The sequence below is a fragment of the Rhinatrema bivittatum genome, chromosome 7 (assembly GCF_901001135.1).
Source record: "Rhinatrema bivittatum chromosome 7, aRhiBiv1.1, whole genome shotgun sequence".
In the NCBI taxonomy this organism is placed as follows: domain Eukaryota; kingdom Metazoa; phylum Chordata; class Amphibia; order Gymnophiona; family Rhinatrematidae; genus Rhinatrema; species Rhinatrema bivittatum.
The window spans coordinates 225984650-226005951 of record NC_042621.1 but is presented as its reverse complement, the minus strand read 5'-3'; the positions used below and the strand labels follow the sequence as shown (position 1 = coordinate 226005951).

Here is a 21302-nt window from a genome sequence, read left to right as displayed (position 1 = left end):
ACATTTCCAATTTCGAGCCCTTCCCTTTGGCCTCATGATGGCTCCTCGTACGTTCACGAAAGTGATGGTGGTAGTGGCAGCTTTCCTTCGCAGGGAAGGGATATTGGTCCACCCGTACTTGGACGACTGGTTGATTCACGCAAAATTGCGGGAGGACTGCAAGAGATCGGTGCGCCTGCTGATGGTCACGTTGCAGTCCCTGGGCTGGGTGATCAATGTACAGAAGAGTCATTTGGAACCCACCCAGGTATTGACTTATCTCGGAGCCTGGTTCGATACCACACAGGGGAAGGTATTTCAGTCAGCGGATCAAATAGTGAAATTACAAGACCAGATTCACTTGCTCTGTTGGATGCACACTCCCACAGTATGGCATCTTCTTCAGGTCCTGGGATCCATGGCCTCCACTCTGGACTTAGTTCCCTGGGCATTTGCTCACCTTCGCCCCTTGCAACGGGCACTCCTGTCTCGGTGGAGTCCGGTATCGAAGGAGTTTCAGCTCCCAATGCCACTACTTCGGGAGTCCCAGGTCAGTCTGTTGTGGTGACTTTCGTGCAACAACCTAGAACGGGGGATGCATTTGGACCCTCTGAATTGGCTAATAATCTCCACCGATGCCAGTCTGTCCGGTTGTGGAGCGGTCTGCGCGGAAAAGTCCGCTCAGGTCTGTGGTTAGCCACGGAGGGCTCATGGTCCATCAATCATCTCAAGTCGAGAGCGGTGTGTCTAGCCATACAAGCCTTTCTCCCCTGGATTCAGGGCAGAATGATAAGTCTTCTCCGACAATGCGACGATGGTGGCGTACTTCAACCGACAAGGCGGGACATGAAGTCCTGCGGTGGTGTTAGAGGCACGGATTCTGTTCGCCTGGGCAGAACGTCATCTCGGGGTCATTACCGCCTCGCATGTTGCAGGAATAGAGAATGTTCAGGCGAATTTCCTCAGCAGGCAACAACTCTGTCCCGGAGAGTGGGAACTGTCTGCCGACGCGTGGAACCGCATTTGCGCCAGGTGGGGCATGCCGCAGTTGGATCTAATGGCAACGCAGATGGAGAGCTGCTTCAGTCAATGAAAAGAGCAGGGCTTGGTGGGCATCGATGCCCTCGTTTGTCCCTGGCCCACGGGAATTCTATTGTATGCCTTTCCTCCCTGGCCGCTCATAGATCTGCTTCTACGTCGCATAGAACTTCACCCGGGCCGAGTGGTCCTCGTGGCACCGGAATGGCCATGTCGACCGTCGTTCGCGGATCTTGTGCAGCTAGCTCTGGAAGGTCCCTTGCAACTGGCTCATCTACCACGTCTGCTTAGACAGGGACCCATATTTTCGGATCGGGAGGATCACTTCTCTCTCGCGGCTTGGTTTTTGAGAGGAGACGTTTACGCTTGAGGGGCTATTCTGAGCAGGTCATTTCCACCCTTCTCCAGGTGCGATGACCGGCCACCTCTATGGCTTATGTGTGCGTTTGGAAGATTTTTGAGGCATGGTGTAGTCAAAGGGCCTGCGACCCTCTCTCGGTGGAGGTTCCTCGAATTCTAGATTTCCTTCAGCAGGGGTTTACGAAGGGACTGGTGTTCAACTCTCTGTGGGTACAGGTGGCGGCTCTGGGGGCCTTGTGGGGACGGATCAATGGTTATTCCTTGGCAGCGCACCCGGACATTGCCCGTTTTCTTAAAGGAATTAAACATTTGCTTCCGCCCCGTATGCCCAGATTGGAGCCTAAATTTAGTTCTCCGGGTATTTTGCGGTGCTCCTTTCGAACCTCTCAGCAGATCTTCTCTGAAGGATCTGACCTTGAAGACAGTATTTCAGGTGGCTATTTGCTCGGCTTGTCTGATTTTAGAGCTTCAGTTGTTGTCGTGTCGGGATCCATTTCTACGTATCTCAGCGGATCGGGTATCTTAGCGGACAGTTCCATCCTTCGTCCCTAAAGTGGTTTCCTCATTTCACGTCAATCAGATGGGGTTTCCAAATTGGTATCGAATCCTCTCAGGATAAAGATCTTCATCTCTTGGACGTGCGCTGGGTCTTGATGTGATATTTGGAGGTTACCCATGATTTTCGACATTCTGACCACTTGTTCGTTCTGTTCGGGGGCCCAAAGAAAGGAGACAAAGCGACCCTTGCTAGGTGGATTAAGGAAGCCATTAGCTCGGCGAACATTGCTCGTGGTTGGCAGGTGCCATTGGATCTTAGGGCTCACTCCACTAGGGCTCAGGCTGCTTCCTTGGCAGAGTGTCAGCTTTTGTCGCCTCAGGAGATCTATAGGGCGGCGGTGTGGTCTTCGATTCACACTTTCACGAAGCATTATCCCTTGGATGTCCAGGTTTCTGATGATTAACGTTCCCAATCTCCGCTGAAAGTGAGACCTAGCAAATATATATGTATCTCGAATGTTAATCTCGAGATACAGGTTTCTGATGAAGCATCCTTCGGGGGGAGAGTGCTGTGTGCTGGTCTTTCGGGGGCCCACCCAGTGTGAGGTGGCTTGGGTACATCCCACTTCTCTGGACTGATCCTGGTACGTACTGGGAAAAGAAAATTGGTTCTTACCTGCTAATTTTCGTTCCTGTAGTACCAAGGATCAGTCCAGAGGCCCACCCCTTATTTCAGATTCCGAAAGACTGTGTTGGCTACTGTTGGCCGAATTTGTGACCTGAAGCATTTCTTGAAGCTCCTTTTGTTTGGCAAAATGGGTTGATGGAGCAGTTCTGCATGGTTGAGTTTATTTTTTGAGTAGCGGGGTAGTCTGGGTTTTGAAGTTTGCTACCTCTCGCTCTTTAGTTCTGTTAGCCTGGGCTTGGGTACAGGGCAATACTGAGGGTCTGCAGGTGGCACTCTATGTATGGCAGTGCCCAAAGTTTTGTTCTCTGACTCAATCTGCTGGTAGGGATGCACAACACACTGATCCTTGGTACTACAGGAACGAAAATTAGCAGGTAAGAACCAATTTTCTTTTATCAGGATTAGAAATTTTTAAGAATTTTATATTTGTTGTATTAGCTGAGTTTTCACATTCTTGCTTGGCCTCACGTTTTATGGAACTTTGTGTCTGTATTGGCATCAACAACGCAGTTAGTTGTCTGCTGCTACTCAAGAATGATCTTTTTATTTAGGTCGATCTAGCAGGAAGTGAGAACATTGGTCGTTCTGGAGCAGTTGATAAAAGAGCCCGTGAGGCTGGAAATATCAATCAGTCTCTACTGACTTTGGGAAGAGTTATCACAGCACTTGTAGAAAGAGCCCCCCACATTCCCTACAGGGAGTCCAAACTCACCCGGATCCTGCAGGACTCTCTGGGAGGTCGCACAAAAACTTCGATAATTGCCACTGTTTCTCCTGCATCTATAAACATGGAGGTAAAGACCTGGTCATTGATCTTTCAATCATCCTGTAAAAAACATCTAGAGCTGTGCTATGTGCTTTTAGTGGATTTGAATATCATTTTTAAGATGATAAATCACAAATAGATGTTTTTCATTGGTTAAATGGTGATTAATATGGTAGGAACAGCCCAACGGGACTTAAGCCTGACTTTACAGGCAGAAGTACCTAGGACTGTAAATGAAAATTTCTTGAGTAACCCAATTGATAGTCTACCACAGGTTCGTTTGGAAAGTAGTATTAAGCCTGGAAGTAATCCGGATAATATTACTTTGTTTGATTTATGGCATATGATATCAAAGCTTGACCAGAATATAACTGATGAATAGTACCCTGTCGTCATCTGTAATAAATGATAATAGAACTGTCTTAATAGAACAAGCAAGGAAAATTGAAAGTTGTGTAAAAGATATATCTGGGTTAAATACTAAAGTGCTATTGATTTCAAATTCTGAGAATGTATTTATGAAAGACAGTCTAACTTTGCATAGGGAGGGCTGAGTATACCGAAAATTTATTAAGAATAAGAAATTTGAGATTTGTTAATTTTCCTTTAACACGGTTACTGTCTCCCATGGAAATGTTTAAAAAAAATTTTGAAAGAAATACTGAGTTATAAAGAGGAAGATATCCCCAGAGTATCCAAGATTTTATTTTCCAAAAAAGGTATTGAGAAATACTGAACAGAATAACGTTAGTGTAAATGAGGAAACTTTGGGGATAACATTCTTAGAACAATCAATAGATTTGATAGAAAACAGGGCAACTTTATTTGTATCTTTTATTGCAGAGCAGGATAAAGATGTGCTATTTAAAAAAAAATTTTTGAACAGAAATGTTCCCTTTTGCGGACAAAAAATCCAAATATTCCCTGACGTTGCCCGCGCCACCCAGGCAAAAAGGAAATATTTTCTTTCCTTGAAACCTAGGGTGGTGGCAAAAGGAGCAACGTTTTTCTTAAAATGTCCTTGTTTTTGCCTTATTACTTATAATGGGAAAAAATTTGGATTTAATGATCCGACACATTTGGAAACATTTCTAAGGGATAAAAGTCAAGCTTTGTCTTTAGAGACTAATGTCCTAAATGAATAAAATAACGCTGCTTCCTCCTTTTAGGATCAGGACCAATTGCAGTTCTGTATATTATATATAATTGGGTTTCTATATGTATTGATGATCCCCCCCCCCCCCCCCCCCAATTATGGTTATGCCAAATATAGATATTGCCTAGTAATGGTTATTTATAATTTATTTTATTTGGATTATACGGTTATGTTTTCATGATTGTAATTAATGGAAGAAAAACAATAAAGTATTAATTAAAAAAAAAAAAACAAATGGTGATTAATATAACTTTTTTTTTTCCTTTCTGTAATTGCATAATAGGAAACTCTCAGTACCCTGGAGTATGCTCATAGAGCAAAGAATATAATGAATAAGCCTGAGGTTAACCAGAAGCTTACCAAAAGAGCTCTTATCAAGGTATCCTGTGTAGTCTCTTGTGTACATATTTTCTCCAATTCTGTGCAGTAGAAAAACACATCAATTCTATCACACATGTGAACACCTTCTTTTGACTCGCTTATCCCCTACAATGCCGGCACTGCATTTTTCAGCATTCATGGTGCAGGCACTGGAAAGGAAGCAGTGTGGTAGGTGTTCAGATTTCCTTAATTACCCTGCCCTGCACTTCTTGCAAGCAGATTTCTTGGGGAGGGTGGGAGTAGACAAACATAGCATTGCCTCCAGTACAATCTTAGATAGTAAACCCTCAGGGGACAGCAAAATGCCTACAGTACCTGAATGTAATCTGCTTTGAAGTGGCTGACCAGGCACAACATAAATAAATGTAAAAACTTTTTATGGGACCGCATATATTGACAAAATGACACAGCTGAAACACATATAAGCTGATGTGTACATACATGGTGACAAATCTGGAACCATAGCTTTTTGGGACAACTACATTTGGGTATTTTTATGGGAAGTAACAGGCATATGGAAAAGCTGTGATTCCTTAAGCCTCTTGCATTATCCTTTAAAAATGCTTCCTCTGTTTACTTATTTTATACTAACATATATGTGTGTTTACTATATATATGCAGATTTGCCACATCATAGCAATTTGGTATGCTTAGAAGTAGTTTGACATTTTAGAGCATTAGAACAGGCTTTTTGTTTCTACAAAGACCTTTCAAAAGCTCTGTGCTAGGGCACATGTTGGTTTTCGATAAAGTTCAGTTTATGTAAAACTATTTGAGACTAGATAGGGAGCCTTGGTACTATTGTATTCCAAGCCCTGGATAAAATGTTATAATGTAAAGTGCAATTTGTTATAGTACAGTGCTGAAGTCTGTCATATGTTGTTTTTTCTTTTTTTTTTCATCTCATCAGCCCAGTCCAAAAAATGGGTTATGCCCACAGACCAGCAAATGAACAGATTAACATGTTCACTGACATCACCCCTTATAGGCATCTGTGCTGACCTCAGCGTGCTGGTATTCTGTCTCCAGAGGGAAGGGGAGCATCCTGGTTAGGTTGAATTAAGAGAACATTTTTAAGGGCAGCTCTTATGGTGAAAGGCTTGTCGTCTTTCCCCTCAGTTAAGCAGAGCCTGGAGTGGGGTAGCTCCTGAGGTGAAAAATTCTCCCTCAGTTAAGCAGGATCTGATCCAGGGGACTTCTAGTTTCTTGGTGTGGGATTGATTGTGTGGAGATGGTATCCTTCCCCCCCCCCCCCCCATATCATCTTAGGGGGGGGAAAAAAATCAAAAAAGGGGAAAAGATTTTTCTTTTAAGCATAACATTTATTGGGGGGGGGGAAGAAAAGCGACAGCAGCGGTGTACAAACTTTGCGGAAGAGATTTCAAAGACTTTGTACAGTAAGTCTAGGGGTTTCTCGTTTCTTCTTCCTGGCTATGGCACTGAGGCCTCTTTGAAGAGGAAGAGATGGTTGGTTGTTGAAGCAGAGAGCGGGAAAAAGACCATACTCTGCAGCAGCTGTGGGACCCGCAGAAGAGAGTTGAGTGGGGGAGCAATGAAAGCCTTTAGTGTGTGCTTGGAGGACAAGGGGACACAGTAATCCTGTTGTGTACTTGGTTATTTTACTACATTGGGGGAGGGGACCATGCCGGCAGCATCCTCTGGGCAGTCTGATTCAATCAGGGCTCCAGGCCCTGGGCCTCACAATTATGATAGTGGCCATTTTGGAAGGTTAGGGTATTGAGAGAGATCTCGGGCCTCAGTCACTTAGCCCTGCAGATAAAGAAGCAAATCCTTTTGAATTTGGGAGCAATTGGTCAGAAAGGGGCAGCTTACTCCCTTCTCCAAAATCCTCATCTGCAGCTTGGGTTTCAATGTGTAAGGAGTTTATAAGATGTTTGCACCATGCTTTTTACACAGGGTACAGTTCAGTCCTGTGACTTCTCTTTCCCCCCCTCCCCCCAGGTCTTCCTCTTTCTTGGCCAAATTCAAAAGGAAGGAAAATGGCCAGGAAAGGGGGTGGATGAGGATAAATGTACTGAGTTGGATGATTCCCTGGAAGATTGTAAAGCTTCCATGGTCATTACCTGTGAGGGGGAGCTAGAAGATGATTAATTCCTTGCAGAGGGGATAAGTCTTCCATGGTGTGCTTGCTTTCCCCCCCCCCCCCCCCCCCATAAAGAGATTTCTTTGCTGATTTCTTAAGCTTAATAATTGTAATATTGCTGAGGGGGGAAATAAGGAAGAAGCTTCTACTTTCTTGGAGGATCTCATGTCCTAGTGTGTAGCAGATGGACTCAGGACCAATGGGTATAGTGTACTCCTGATAGCAGCTGGAGACAGTCAGATTTCAATCTGACATCACCACCAGTATATATACCCCTGCAGGAAGCTCTGCTCTTAAGTATTTCTCCGTCTCCGTAGCAGTTCGGAACTCTGTACACGCTTGCACAGTGTTAGAGTTTTCAAACCAAAGAAAATTCCAAACAAGAAGAAATCTTACCTCTACAGACGAGCCCCGCTCTCCTGCGGTGATACCTACGGGTCCCTCCCCCAGTTGAGAATTCCTGAGGTGATTTCTGAGGTCCGGCAGTCCTCATTATGGTCAGCACAAGGGAGCACTCCAAATCCTTTCCCTCCCAGATAAAGCAGTGAAGGACTTGATTTGATATGGAATGGGTTTTCCCAGAAACAAATTTTGAGAGCATGTTCATTGTCTAAGCTTCTATTATACTCAACTCAAGCCTGTAATCCAGTGTTGTCTAACCTTTTGTTCGGGGGGGCCACATGAAGAATTGTTGAAAAGCTCATGGGCCGGATTAACAATATCGCTATTAAAAACACCAAATTACAACTTGAGAGAGTTTTTAGACCAGTGAGTCCAACAGTCTACTCCACTCTAAAAATTTAGATTCTAAAAAGTTAACCAAAGTCTCCCATGTCATAAGCTAATCATTTTCAGTGGGAAATCTGACACTGATTTTGTTTACACAAGTAGTGTGTCACCTCCAACTGTAGAGCTTGCAATGCGCAATGATGCTGTTAAATGTTCATCTGTAAGCAGAGACAGTGACTTTTTTGTTTTTGTGTTTTTCATTCTTGAAAATAACTGTTCGCAGCAGTAGGTGCTACCAAACAAACAGACCGATACAGTAAGGAGCGGTAGGAAGAGCTGCGTTAATGCCGGGCGCACCCGTGGTTGCCGCATGCACAGTCCGGCTCACCTACCGCTCAATACTGTATTTAAATTGCTTGCAAATTGCTGCTTTACGCGCCTTGCTTCGGGAGGAGGGGAGAGAGGGCTGGCAATCCCGAGCGTAGGAGAACCGTCCACGTCATTACCACTTTTTTTTTTTTTTTCGCTTTTTTAGATTTTTTCCGCTTTCGTTGCTTTGGGAGGAGGTGGGAGAGGACTGGGGCTGCCCCGGAGACCAGCACCCATTGACGCGGTCAGGGCAGGTGAGCGGGGGCTGGGGGAAAGTTTGCCGCCTACCCTTACCCCTGCCTCTAATGCAGGGGTAAGGGTAAGCGGTAAGTTAGCAGGTTAAACGCGCGGCAAAACGGCAGGGTAAAAAAGCGATAGTTGGGGCGCGCGTTACTGTATGGGAGGAAATAGCTAATTCGATCGTTTACATCTAATATACATGCCGCGTGTGAAAAGGGTTACCCGGTGATTTAAAGAGGTGGTAAGAATCGGTTAAAGGGGATTGTGTATCGCAGGAAGGGCTAACGCGGCCAGAAAGTGAGTAGAAAGCGGGTTAGGAGCGGGGTAACCGCGGCCGCACTTTACTGTATTGACCTGAAAGCATTGAACCTCTTGGCATCTTGTGACAGATTAGGGAACCTGTGTGGTGAAACATAAGAACTGGAGAATTTCAGAAGATCATGTTCAGTAAAAGCTCTCTTCAAGTCACTGTCATTCTTTGTCAATGAGTTCCATCTGGTATTATTCAGCACAGTCTTTTGGATCAGTTTGAAACGGATTACTCAGTAGCTTCATGACATCAGTATGTTTTCTCAAATCCTCGAACCTTTGTTTGAAGTCATCAATCAGTATGACAACTAATTCTGAGTACTTCTCCATGTCAGTAGGTCTCGTGGAAAGGACTGTCAAGTTACAACTTTCTTCAGAATCAACTGTGAATGAATAAGCCCCAATTTCTCAATGAATGTAACGATGAGTTCGTACAATTTGTGCGCCAGCTGATTCTTTCTTTGAAGTTTCACATTTAAGTCTGCCATATACTTGGTCATATCGACCAGAAATGCCAAGTCATTCACCCATGAATTATCTAGGAAACTTATATCCTTCCCTTTGGCCATGAACGTCTATTTCATCACGTAAACTCCAGAATCTGGATAGCGTGCCTCATCTGCTGAGCCATTGAACTTGGCTGAAGTAAATCATATCATCATGATCTGAGCCCACTTCCTCCAGAAAAGATTTAAACTCCCTGTGATTCAGACCTCTGGATCTTATGAAGTTGACACTTGATTCAACTTTTTCCATCACACCATTAGTAATGCCTCCCTCTTCCAATGTAAACTCCATTGACTACTACCCTTCACCTTCCATTCAGCCGGTTTCTAACTTAGTCACTCTAGGTTCCATACCAAGGTCACTCAATTTATAAGTGTTTCACACAGGAAAATGTCAAAGGCTTTACTGAAATCAAAGTACATTGTCTAGCACACTCCCTTGATCCAGCTCTCTAGTCACGTAATCAAAGAAATGTATTAGATTTGTCTGACAAGATTTACTTCTAATATAACCATGCAGCCTTGGATCATGCAATCCATTGGATTCCAGGAACTGCAGTATCCTCTGTTTGCGGCTCAGAAAATTCACTTAAGTGTGGCTGATCCCAGGGATTGGTCACTAAGGTAGTGTTTTCATCAGATAGTGTACATGTAGGAAAAGCACTGATGGATTTCATGGTGATCAAACTGAATGCAAAGGCTCTAAGATTTTACAGGTGAGGAAAGGGGATCAGTAGAGCTAGATGCCTTGATCCAGCTTTGGCCCTCAAGATACTTTGTGCATGTTTCTTCCCTTGCTGCTAAGTGCTCAAAGGATTTCAAGACTCCGGGTCTATTGATTCTAGTGGCACCAGACTGGCTGATGCATCTCTTGTAGGCAGATCTTATTCAACTGTTGGACAGGAACTTGTTTTGGCTTCTACATCAAAAGGATCTGTTTAGGCAGAGTCCTGGCCTTTATGAAGATCTGGGTTGCTTTTGTCTTATGGCCTGGCCCTTGAGAAGGCCCATTTAATGAAGAGAGATTATTCTCATTAAGCAGTGACTACTCAAAGGCCAGGTCTTTCTTTACTGCCATCACTTTTGTGACTGTTTGGGGAGGTGTGGGGGTTTTGTTTTTGTGTTTGTTTTTTTAAATGTGGTCTCCTCAGCAGGTTCTTCCTAGGAGTGCGCTCTATTCTGACCACCTTACAGGAGGTTTTGGAGAAGGATTTAGCTCATAATTCCCTGAAAGTGCAGGTCACAGCTATTACTTGTTGTAGGGACTGGGGGGAGAGCCTCTTGTCTTCCTATCCAGACATTTTGTGATTCCTGAGCAATGTTGAATGTGTCTTGAGACCTGAATTTGGTATTATCCTTCTTGGGAAAATTCTCAGTTTGAGCCCATTTAAGGCTATTTCTCTTCAGTTAATTTTCCTAAAGATTAAGGTTTCTGGTGGTGGTGTTCTTGGCCAGAAGGTTCTTGGCATTAGCAGGCACTTTCTTGCAACTTTTTTTTATCTGTATGTACCCAAATCAATCCAGACTCCTGGGTTTTGCCTCCTTTCCAGCAGATGGAGATAGTTTTACTGACAGTGCCACCAGCAATCCCTCAGTATTTCTCTGTCTCCAGCAGATGGTAGAGGTGCAAAACCTGCAGTCTGGAAATTTAGCTTTAAAAAAAAAAAAAAAAAAAGAAAAGAAAAAGATTTCCTCCCAGGAGGTTGGCAGGTCCTGGTGGGACCATCCCTCCAGGACCTGAGGTGGACAAGCAGGGGGGCCAGTTCACTCTCCCCCAGGAGGAGTTGCAAAGCCTGCTGCCCATCTTCAAGGGCAATGACTTTAAAATTTTAAAGTCTAAAAAAAAAAATTTTGTTTTGGCAAAGCCTGTTGAACCGGGGGGGGGGGGGGAGAGGGGTTTTCAGAACGACAGCCTTGCAGGGGCATGACTGTGGTGGCTCTCACAAGGCTTTTTTGGAGTCCTTTAGATGGCTGTTTGTGTGCACAGTCAAGCAGGCAGGAGTCATGCCATGCGGCAGTAAATTTTCCATATGCGGTGATGCATGCATGACTGTCCCTTGCTGGTGTTTTGTTCCTGCTGCCTCTCTGGGGGAGAGGGCGGCTCGGGATCAGTGGCAAAAAGGTCAGGGAGAAGGCGAGAGCCTGGAGGGCTTGTAGGTGATTCGGGTGTGGGAACGGCAGCCATTTTGTCTTCACTTGCAGCTGCTTCTGAAGCCATGGGGGAAGGAGAATGATCTCCTTCCACCACTGTCTCCAGCTGACTATGGGACTCTATTGGGGGCAGATGACATCCTGGGGAAGGATTCTAATGATCCTGCAGTTTTTTTGAAATTTCGTTTAATGCACAAAGTGTATCTTGCCAGGAAAGCCGCAAGGCGGCATTTTTCCAGGTAAGAAGGGTCAATGGGCCTGTGGCCTAGGAAGAGGTCCCGATCTCTGCAGGCTAGTGGTGTGACAAAGATTTGGTAGTCCTTGGTAGATCTGCACAATCAGACACTGCGGATGTAGTCTTGGAAGATGGGGAGCTTCCAGCGGAGGACCCTCCTGAGGCTGATTCTTCTCCAGAAGGACAGGATCCAGAAGAGGGCCTGGGACAAGCCCCAACTGAGGGGGACTATCTGAAGGTGGCTCGTCTTTGCCATAGGGAAGAGCTGCAACCCCTGATCCCTTATGTTAAAGAGCTGGGGATAAAGTGTTCGAGAAAAATCCAATCGGGAAGAGGTGGATCCAGTCATGGATGAAGAGATCCAGCGAAAGCATCCCCTTCCATAATTCAGTGAAGAAGTTACTGGTTAGGCAGTGGGATACTCCTGAAACAGATTTGAAGGTTGGTAGAGGAATGGATAAGTTATATCCTTTGCCAGAGGACATGCTTGAGTTGTTAAGGCTGCCAAAGGTGGATGCCTCTGTCTGCGATTACAAAGAAAACAGCCATTCCGGTGGCTGATTCTGCACCTCTGAAGGATATGCAGCTTTTAAATTAGAACAAGGGGGAAAGCAGACAGTCACTCAGCAGTGCATGGTTTGGAGAAATGTATCCTTGAAGGATACTAATGAAACAGGAGTGTTAGGGCATCCCAACAGAGAGGTTCCAATAAAAGCAAATGTAGTCCATGTGCCTATATGTAAAAAAATCACCGAAGCTAATGATTTCCAAATTATCCCTAACAACTGAAAAGTAAGTTAATACAAATAAAAAAACACACTTTGAAATGTCTATATGCCAGAAGTCTAAGAAATAAGATGGGAGAGTTATAGTGTAAAGCAGTTAATGATGAGATTGACATAATTGGCATCACAGAGACTTGATGGAAGGAGGATAACCAATGGGACAGTGCTATATCAGGGTACAAATTATATCGCAATGATAGGGAGGATCAACTTGGTGGGGGTGTGGCACTTTATATCCGGGAAGGTATAGAGTCCAACAGGATAAAGATCATACAAGAGACTAAATGCTCAGTAGAATCTATATGGGTAGAAATCCCATGTGTGTTGGATGTGTGTTGGGTAAGAGTATAGTGAAAGGAGTATACTACCATCCACCTGGACAAAATGGTCAGACAGGTGATGAAATGCTAAGAGAAATCAGGGAAGCTAACCAATTTGGCAGTGCAATAATAATGGGAGATTTCAATTACCCCAGTATTGTCTGGGTAAATGTAACATCAGGAATTGCTAAAGACATAAAGTTCCTGGATGAAATAAATGACTGCTTCATGGAGCAATTGGTTCAGGAACCAACAAGAGAGGGAGCAATTTTAGATTTAATTCTTAGTGGAATGCAGAACTTGGTGAGAAAGGAAACTGTGGTGGGGCCACTTGGCAATACTGATCATAACATGATCAAATTTAAACTAATAACTGGAATGGGGACAATAAGTAAATCTACAGTTCTCTGTACGTACCCAGATCAGTCCAGACTCCTGGGTTTGGCCCCCCCTCTAGCAGTTGGAGACAGAAGTTTACAAACAAAAACTCTGCATATATTTAGGCTGGTGCCACCTACAGTCTGGCAGTATTCTTCTGTCTCCTAGCAGGTGGAGGGGGTGCCAAACCTACAGTCTGTGCTGAGGCCTAAGCTTTTAGGTGGTTAGTTGGTTTTAAGAAAAAAAAAAACAAAAGAATAGAGATATAGCTCAGATTAGGATTTTGGACTGCAGAGGCTTGCCTGCTGGTCCCCAAGTCTGCCTCCCAAAGGGTTGCGAGGTCCTGAGGGAACCATCCCCTTTGGTCTTGAGGTCGCTGACGCTTGGGGGAGCCCCATATTCCAGCGCACCATCGGCGCTGGGGGCAACACCGGGATACCCGGTTCACTCCCCCCAGCTGGATCCGGAACTGAGGTGTTGGTAACATTTATTTTAAAAAAAAAATTTTTTTTTGCCTGCTTGTGTTTTCCCTTGTCTCCTTTCCTTTGAGTGGGGGGGGGGGGGGGGAGGCCGTGCACCGTATCGCTGTCGCAGAGGGTTATTTGCTCTTTGGGTTTATTACTGGGCTCTTCTCACCAGGGCTGTGCATGCCGTGGAGGTCTGCTTGTCGGGCCTGTGGGTCTGCAGCAACGCGGCTGTCTAGGGACAGCCTTTGTTCGTCGTGAGTTACCAGCAAGGAGGGGAGCGTCCACGGCGCCAATGGGGACCCGGGGAGTTCAGCAGTCGCGCGCCGGGTCCGATGCAGGCAGGTCGGTGAGCAGGGCCGTCTTAGGGGAAGCCGTGTCCAGGCACCATTTTGAAACCATCGCCGGCTGTTTTGGCGGGAACGGCGGCCATTTTCTCGCCTTGGGGAGCCGAGGCAAACGCTATGACGGCGGATGGGGAGGAGGACGGCCCCCCCCACCGAGGTTGTCACCGCAGCGCAGGGTTCTCGCAGGGGACAGACCTGAAAGGCCAATTGGGTCCTTAGATTCTCACATCTCTGTGGGAGATGATTCTGATGACACAGACTCGGACTCTTCATTCGGGTCCGAGTTCGTCCTGCTAATGCAAAAGGCATTCAAGGCCCGTAGGCTGGCCAGAAAGAGACACCAGGATTTACCCCCACTCCGGACCTAGGGTCTAGAACGGAGAAGCGGGCCAAACCAGCCCAGGTGCCAGAGGGCCCGACTAGGGTCCAACCCCTCCGACCTCTGGCATCCAGAGGGGATCCGGATACAACCACAGATACGGATGAGCCGGAGGAGCATACTGGAGATCAAGATTTCCCGTCCCAGCCCCCGCGGGGGGTTGATGGGGACGGAAAACAGGGGGCCTCGGGGTCCCGGTTCCCCATAGCACCGAGGGGGATGACCCGAAGGTGATTCGCTTATTTAGAAAGGATGTGCTGGGGCCCCTTATCCCGGAAATTCTGGGAGAATTAGGGATTCAGGTACCGCAGGAGGAGTCGCGACACCGGGTCACGGACCCGGTAGTCTTGGGTCTCCGGGGTCCTCCTTCAGCTTTTCCCTTGCATTTTTCTGCCTCTGGTTTGCTTTTTAAGGAGTGGGATACTCCTGATTTGGGGCTGAAGGTAGCGAAGGCAATGGATAAGCTTTATCCCTTACCGGAAGATAAGCTGGAGATGCTGCGCATGCCTAAGATAGATTCGGCGGTAGCGGCGGTCACAAAGAAGACCACCATTCCGGTCACCGGGGGTACCGCACTTAAAGACTTACAGGACAGGAAGCTGGAGATACAGCTCAAGAAGATCTTCGAGGTCTCGGCGTTAGGAATTCGTGCGGCGATTTGTAGTAACTTTTCCTTGCGAGCTGGCCTTCGCTAGGCACAGCAACATTTGGCCAATGAATCTTTGTTGCCTGAGGAGGCGCGCCAGGCGGGACGTTTAGAAGCAGTAATTGCTTTAGTGGGACGCTTTTTATGATCTTCTTCGCACCTTCGCCAGAACCATGGTGTCGGCGGTGTCCGCACGGCGTCTGCTATGGCTTCGTCATTGGTCGGCGGATGTGACCTCCAAAGCCGGTTGGGTTTGTTGCCCTTTAAGGGGAAATTGTTATTTGGCAAGGAATTGGAAGATTTGATTGAATCCCTAGGGGAAAATAAGGTACGTCGGTTGCCGGAGGACAGGCCGTGGACTAGGGGAGTTGCAGCTTCTTGATCGCGGTTTTGCGGTGGTCGCCGGCCTCTCGGGGTTCAGCTTCTTCATTTCGTCATAGTGCGCAGCAACAGCAGTCTTATTTGCAGTCCTTTCGTGGGCGCCGTTTCGGTCATTCGGGAGCCGGTCAGAATGTGCAGGGGGGCAAGCCTGCACAATGATGGGCGGCCGGTCCATTCCTCCGTTCCAAGAATTGAAGGCCGGTTGAGTCGGTTTTACGAGGAATGGACCAGGATCACATCGGACCAGTGGGTCCTAGATGTGATAAAACACGGTTACGAGTTAGATGTTTTACACCGGCCATGCCAGTTTATCCTGGTATCGCCTTGCGGGTTTTCAGACAAGCGCCGGGCGATGCGGACTACACTGGATCGGCTCTGGGATCTCGACGCGATTGTCCCAGTGCCATACAATGAGCTCCGCAGGGGCTGGTGTTCCATTTACTTCGTGGTGCCAAAGAAAGAAGGAACTTTTCGGCCTATCCTAGATCTCAAGGGGGTCAACAGATGTCTGCGGGTTCCTCGCTTTCGAATGGAAACCTTATGTTCAGTGATCGCGTCCGTAAGGCAGGGAGAGTTTTTGGCCTCCCTGGACCTCACGGAGGCGTATCTTCACATAGGCATACGAACAGAGCATCAACAATTTCTCCGGTTCGCAGTGCTGGGTCAGCATTTCCAATTTCAAGCGCTTCCTTTCGGCCTTGCAATGGCACCTCGAACGTTCACCAAGATTATGGTCGTAGTGGCAGCGCACCTACCAAGGGAAGGTCTGTTGGTGCCACCCGTATTGGGACGATTGGCTGATTCGGGCTAAGTCGGAGACGCTCTGTCGAGCAGCGATCCAGCGAGTACTCCAATTGTTGAGCAAACCAGGTTGGATAGTCAATGTCTCAAAGAGTCATCTGATGCCCTCACGGTCGCTGGAGTTTTTGGGAGCATTGTTCGACACTCGGCAGGGAACGGTTTTGCTCACACAAGAACGGATGTTCAAATTGCAGGCACAAATCTGAAGATTGTTATCCAAGTGGGTCCCAATCGTTTGGGACTATTAACAGGTGTTTGGGTCCATGACTTCGCTGGAATTGGTTCCCTGGGCGTTCACTCATATGCGTCCTTTACAATCAGCGTTGCTCTCCCACTGGAACCCGGTCTCAGAAGAATTTCGGCTACCGTTGCCTCTGACATAGGCAGCCAGGGACAGCATGGACTGGTGGTTGTGTCTGACCAACCTGAGTCGAGGTGTCCCTCTGGAGATTCCGTCTTGGACGGTCATCACCACGGATGCCAGCCTGTACGGCTGGGGTACAGTATGTCTTCAAAAGTCGGTACAGGGGCAGTGATCCTCGCAGGAGGCGTCCTGGTCCATAAATCGACTGGAAACCAGAGCGGTCCGGCTGGCTCTACTGGAGTTCCTACCCCTCATCCGCGGTCGGGCCGTCAAGGTTCTGTCCGACAACGCGACCATGGTGGCTTACATCAACTGACAGGGGGGAACCAGGAGTCAGGCTGTGGCGTCCGAAGCTCGACTCTTAATAGCATGGGCGGAGAAACATCTCAGCAGCATAGCAGCCTAGCAGCCTCTCACATAGCTGGGGTGGAGAATGTTCATGCGGATTTTCTAAGTCGCAATTGGCTGGACCCTGGAGAGTGGGAGCTTGCGGAGGATGTGTTTCACCTCATTTGTGCTCGGTGGGGCACGCCGGTCGACTTGATGGCAACCTTCAAGAATGCGAAAGCTCCCTCTGTTTTTTGCTCGGCGCCAGGAGACAGCGGCAGAGGGGAGTGGGTGCTCTGGCACTGCCATGGCCGACGGATGTGCTGCTCTGTGTTTCCGCCGTGGCCACTTATAGGCAGGATGTTGCGGCGAATCGAGCTACACCCGGCGGACGTGGTAGTAGTAGCGCCCGAGTGGCCACGTCGCCCGTGGTTCGTGGATCTTCTGAATTTGGCGGTGGACGAACCCCTTCGCGTTCCGGATCTCCTGCACCAAGGACCCGTTTGTTTTGACCAGTTCGATCGTTTTTGTCTAGCGGCATGGCTTTTGAGAGGCAAAGGCTGAGATCCAAGGGGTATGCGGAACCGGTGGTGTCCACCCTTTTGCAGTCCCGGAAGGCGTCTACGTCGTTATCTTATGTGCGGGTCTGGAAGGTATTTGAAGCATGGTGCCTGGCTCTGGATGTGTTTCCTACTTGAGCAGCCGTGTCGGATATCCTTCTTTTCCTGCAGCACGGCTTGACTAAGGGTCTTTCATGTAGCTCCTTGCGGATGCAGGTGGCGACACTGGGTTCCTTGCGCGGACAGATTCAAGGGAAGTCTGTGGCGGCTCACCCGGATGTCGTGCGTTTTCTTCGTGGGGGCGAAGCATTTGCGGCCTCCGTTTCGGCAGCCCTGACTGTCTTGGAATTTGAATGTTGTTCTTCAGGCATTGTGTGGCGCTCCCTTTGAGCCTATTCGCAAAGTCACCTTGAAGGATTTAACTCTGAAGGTGATGTTTTTTGGTGGCTATTTTCTCTGTGCGTCGGATTTCCGAGCTTCAGGCTCTATCGTGCCGGGAGCCTTTCTTGAGAATCTCAGTGTCAGGAGTGCCCTTGCGTACGGTTCCCTCCTTTTTGCCCAAGGTTGTTTCTTCCTTTCATGTCAACCAGACGGTCGAGCTACCATCGTTTTTGCAACTGGATGGCTCGGATCCCTTGTCTAAGGATCTTCGCAAATTGGATGTGCGGCGCGCACTGCTGCGCTATCTGGAGGTGACCAATGCGTTCCGGGTTTCTGACCATCTGTTTGTTCTCTGGAGTGGCCCTAGGCGGGGTAATGCGGCGTCTAAGACTACCGTTGCTCATTGGTTAAAGGAGGCCATCAGTTTGGCATATCTGCTACAGGGTCTATCTCTGCCATTGGGACTTCGAGCCCATTCTACTCGTTCCCAGGCCACTTCTTGGGCGGAATGTCACCATATCCCTACGGAAGAAATTTGTAGGGTGGCCACCTGGAAATCTGTTCATACGTTTGCCAGGCACTATCGTCTGGATGTCAAGGCTCCAGGCGCGGAAGGATTTGGAGAAGTGCTCAGAGCGGGCCTCTCCGGATCCCATCCCAAGTGAGGTAAGCTCTGGTACATCCCAGGAGTCTGGACTGATCTGGGTATGAACAGGGAAAAGAAAATTGGTTCTTACCTGATAATTTTCGTTCCTGTAGTACCATGGATCAGTCCAGAGTCCCGCCCGGTTGTGTGCTGATGCCAGGAGAGGCAATGCTGTCTATGTGGTTGTATTTTTGGTATAAGAGCTCTGATGTCCTTTGGATATGATTCTGTATCTGTCAGTTATCGGTACATCGGGTTCTGTTCCTGGTTGGGGGTTGTGAACCGGTATCATTGTTCCTTGTTATATAGTTTAGTTGGAGAGTTTTGTTTTGCGTTATTCTGCTTTGACATTAAGTAATACTGCCAGACTGTATGTGGCACCAGCCTATATATAGGCGGAGTTTTTGTTTTGTAAACTTCTGTCTCCATCTGCTAGAGGGGGAGCCAAACCCAGGAGTCTGGACTGATACCTGGTACTACAGGAACGAAAATTATCAGGTAAGAACCAATTTTCTTTTCTAACACTAAACTTTCAAATGGAAACTTTGATAAAATGAAGAAAATAGTTAGAAAAAAAACTGAAAGGTGCAGCTGCAAAGGTTAGTGTTCAACAGGCATGGACATTGTTTAAAAATACAATCCTAGAGACACAGTCCAGATGTATTCCACGCATTAAAAAAAGCAGAAGGAAGGCAAAATGATAACCATCATGGTTAAAAGGTGAGGTGAGAGGCTATTTTAGCCAAAGAAACATCCTTCAAAAATTGGAAGAAGGATCCATATGAAGAAAATAGGATAAAACATAAGCATTGTCAAGTTAAGTGTAAAGCATTGATAAGATAGGCGAAGAGAGAATTTGAAATGAAGTTGGCCATAGAGGCAAAAACTCATAATAAAAGCTTTTTTAAATATATCTGAAGCAAGAAACCTGTGAGGGAGTCAGCTGGACCAGTAGATGACCATGGGGTTAAAGGGGCTCTTAAGGAAGATAAGGCCATTGCAGAAAGACTAAATGAATTCTTTGCTTCCGTGTTTACTAATGAGGATGTTGGGGAGATACCGGTTCCGGAGATGGTTTTCAAGGGTGATGAGTCAGATAAATTGAACCAAATTACTGTGAACCTGGAAGATGTAGTAGGCCAGATTGACAAACTAAAGAGTAGCAAATCTCCTGGACCAGATGGTATGCATCCTAAGGTACTGAAGGAACTCAAAAATGAAATTTCTGATCTATTAGTCAAAATTAGTAACTTTATCATTAAAATCATCCGTTGTACCTGAAGACTGGAGGGTGGCCAATGTAATCCCAATATGTAAAAGGGGCTCCAGGGGTGATCCGGTAATTATAGACCAGTGAGCCTGACTTCAGTGCTGGGAAAAATAGTGGAAACTATTCTAAAGATCAAAATCGTAGAGCATATAGATAGACATGGTTTAATGGAACACGGTCAACATGGATTTACCCAAGGGAAGTCTTGCTTAACAAATCTTCATTTTTTTGAAGGGGTTAATAAACATGTGGATAAAGGTGAACCGGTAGATGTAGTGTATTTGTCAAATGCCTTCTGAAAATCCAAAGTCCCTCATGGGATAGGAGGAGATATCCTTCTGTGGATTACAAACTGGTTAAAAGACAGGAAACAGAGTAGGATTAAATGGTCAATTTTCTCAGTGGAAAAGGGTAAATAGTGGAGTGCCTCAGGGATCTGTGCTTGGACCAGTGCTTTTCAATATATATATATAAATGATCTGGAAAGGAATACGATGAGGTTATCAAAATTTGCGGACGATACAAAATTATTCAGAGTAGTTAAATCTCAAGCGGATTGTGACACATTACAGGAGGACCTTGCAAGACTGGACGATTAGGCATCCAAATGGTAGATGAAATTTAATGTGGACAAGTGCAAGGTGTTGCATATAGGGAAAAATAACCCTTGCTGTAGTTACACTGTTAGGTTCCATATTAGGAGCTACCTCCCAGGAAAAATAGGCATCATAGTGGATATTACTTTAAAATTGTCGGCTCAGTGTGCTGCAGCAGTCAAAAAAAAAAAGCAATTGGGCCGATTCAGTAAAGTCCGCGGGAGAGCGGGCGAACGCACAGGCCACTTGCTTGTGCGCGCGATACAGTATTTAAATGAGGCCTGGTGGTAGAAATGGGAATAAGGAGGTGCTAGGGACACTAGCGCGTCCCTAGTGCCTCCTTTTTGACAGGAGCGGCGGCTATCAGCGGGTTTGACAGCAGTCACTCAATTTTGCCGGCATCGGTTCTCGAGCCTGCTGACAGCCACGGGCTTGGAAACCGGACGCCAGCAAAATTGAGCGTCCGGTTTTCGACCCAACAGCCACCGGCCGACTTCCAATTTTTTTTTTTCTTTTTGTTTAACTTTTTTTTACTCTTCGGGACCTCCGACTTAATATCGCCATGATATTAAGTCGCAGGGTGCACAGAAAAGCAGTTTTTACTGCTTTTCTGTGCACTTTTCCGGTACCGGAAGAAATTAGCCCCTACCTTTGGGTAGGGGCTAATTTCTGAAAGTAAAATGTGCGGCTTGGTTGCACATTTTACTTTCTGAATCGCGCGCAAATACCTAATAGGGCCATCAACATGCATTTGCATGTTGAGGGAGCTATTAGGTTCGGCGGGTTGGATGCGAGTTTTCCACCCCTTACTGAATAAGGGGTAAGGGAAAACGAGCATACAATCACGGGTTAACAGTGCGCTCCACCGGATATGATAGAAGTCTTTAAGATTATGAGAGGTCTTGAACGAGTAGATGTGACTCTGTTGTTTACACTTTTGAATAATAGAAGGACTAGGGGGCATTCCATGAAGTTAGCAAGTAGCACATTTAAGACTAATCGGAGAAAATTCTTTTTCACTCCGCACAATAAAGCTCTGGAATTTGTTGCCAGAGAATGTGGTTAGTGCAGTTAGTGTAGCTGTGTTCAAAAAAGGTTTGGATAAGTTCTTGGAGGAGAAGTCCATTAATGGCTATTAATCAATTATA

At 46.6% G+C, this 21302-nt stretch overlaps 1 protein-coding gene across 2 annotated transcripts in view; it reads left to right on the top strand.

The window, feature by feature from the left end:
• KIF11 (kinesin family member 11) overlaps positions 1 to 21302 on the top strand; it is a 185904-nt gene that overhangs the window by 59692 nt on the left and 104910 nt on the right. For both annotated transcript variants that reach the window (XM_029609919.1, XM_029609918.1), the window contains exons 9-10: positions 3115 to 3357; positions 4769 to 4864. In XM_029609919.1, coding sequence (XP_029465779.1) covers positions 3115 to 3357; positions 4769 to 4864 — 339 coding nt within the window. The remainder of the gene's footprint in view (positions 1 to 3114; positions 3358 to 4768; positions 4865 to 21302) is intronic.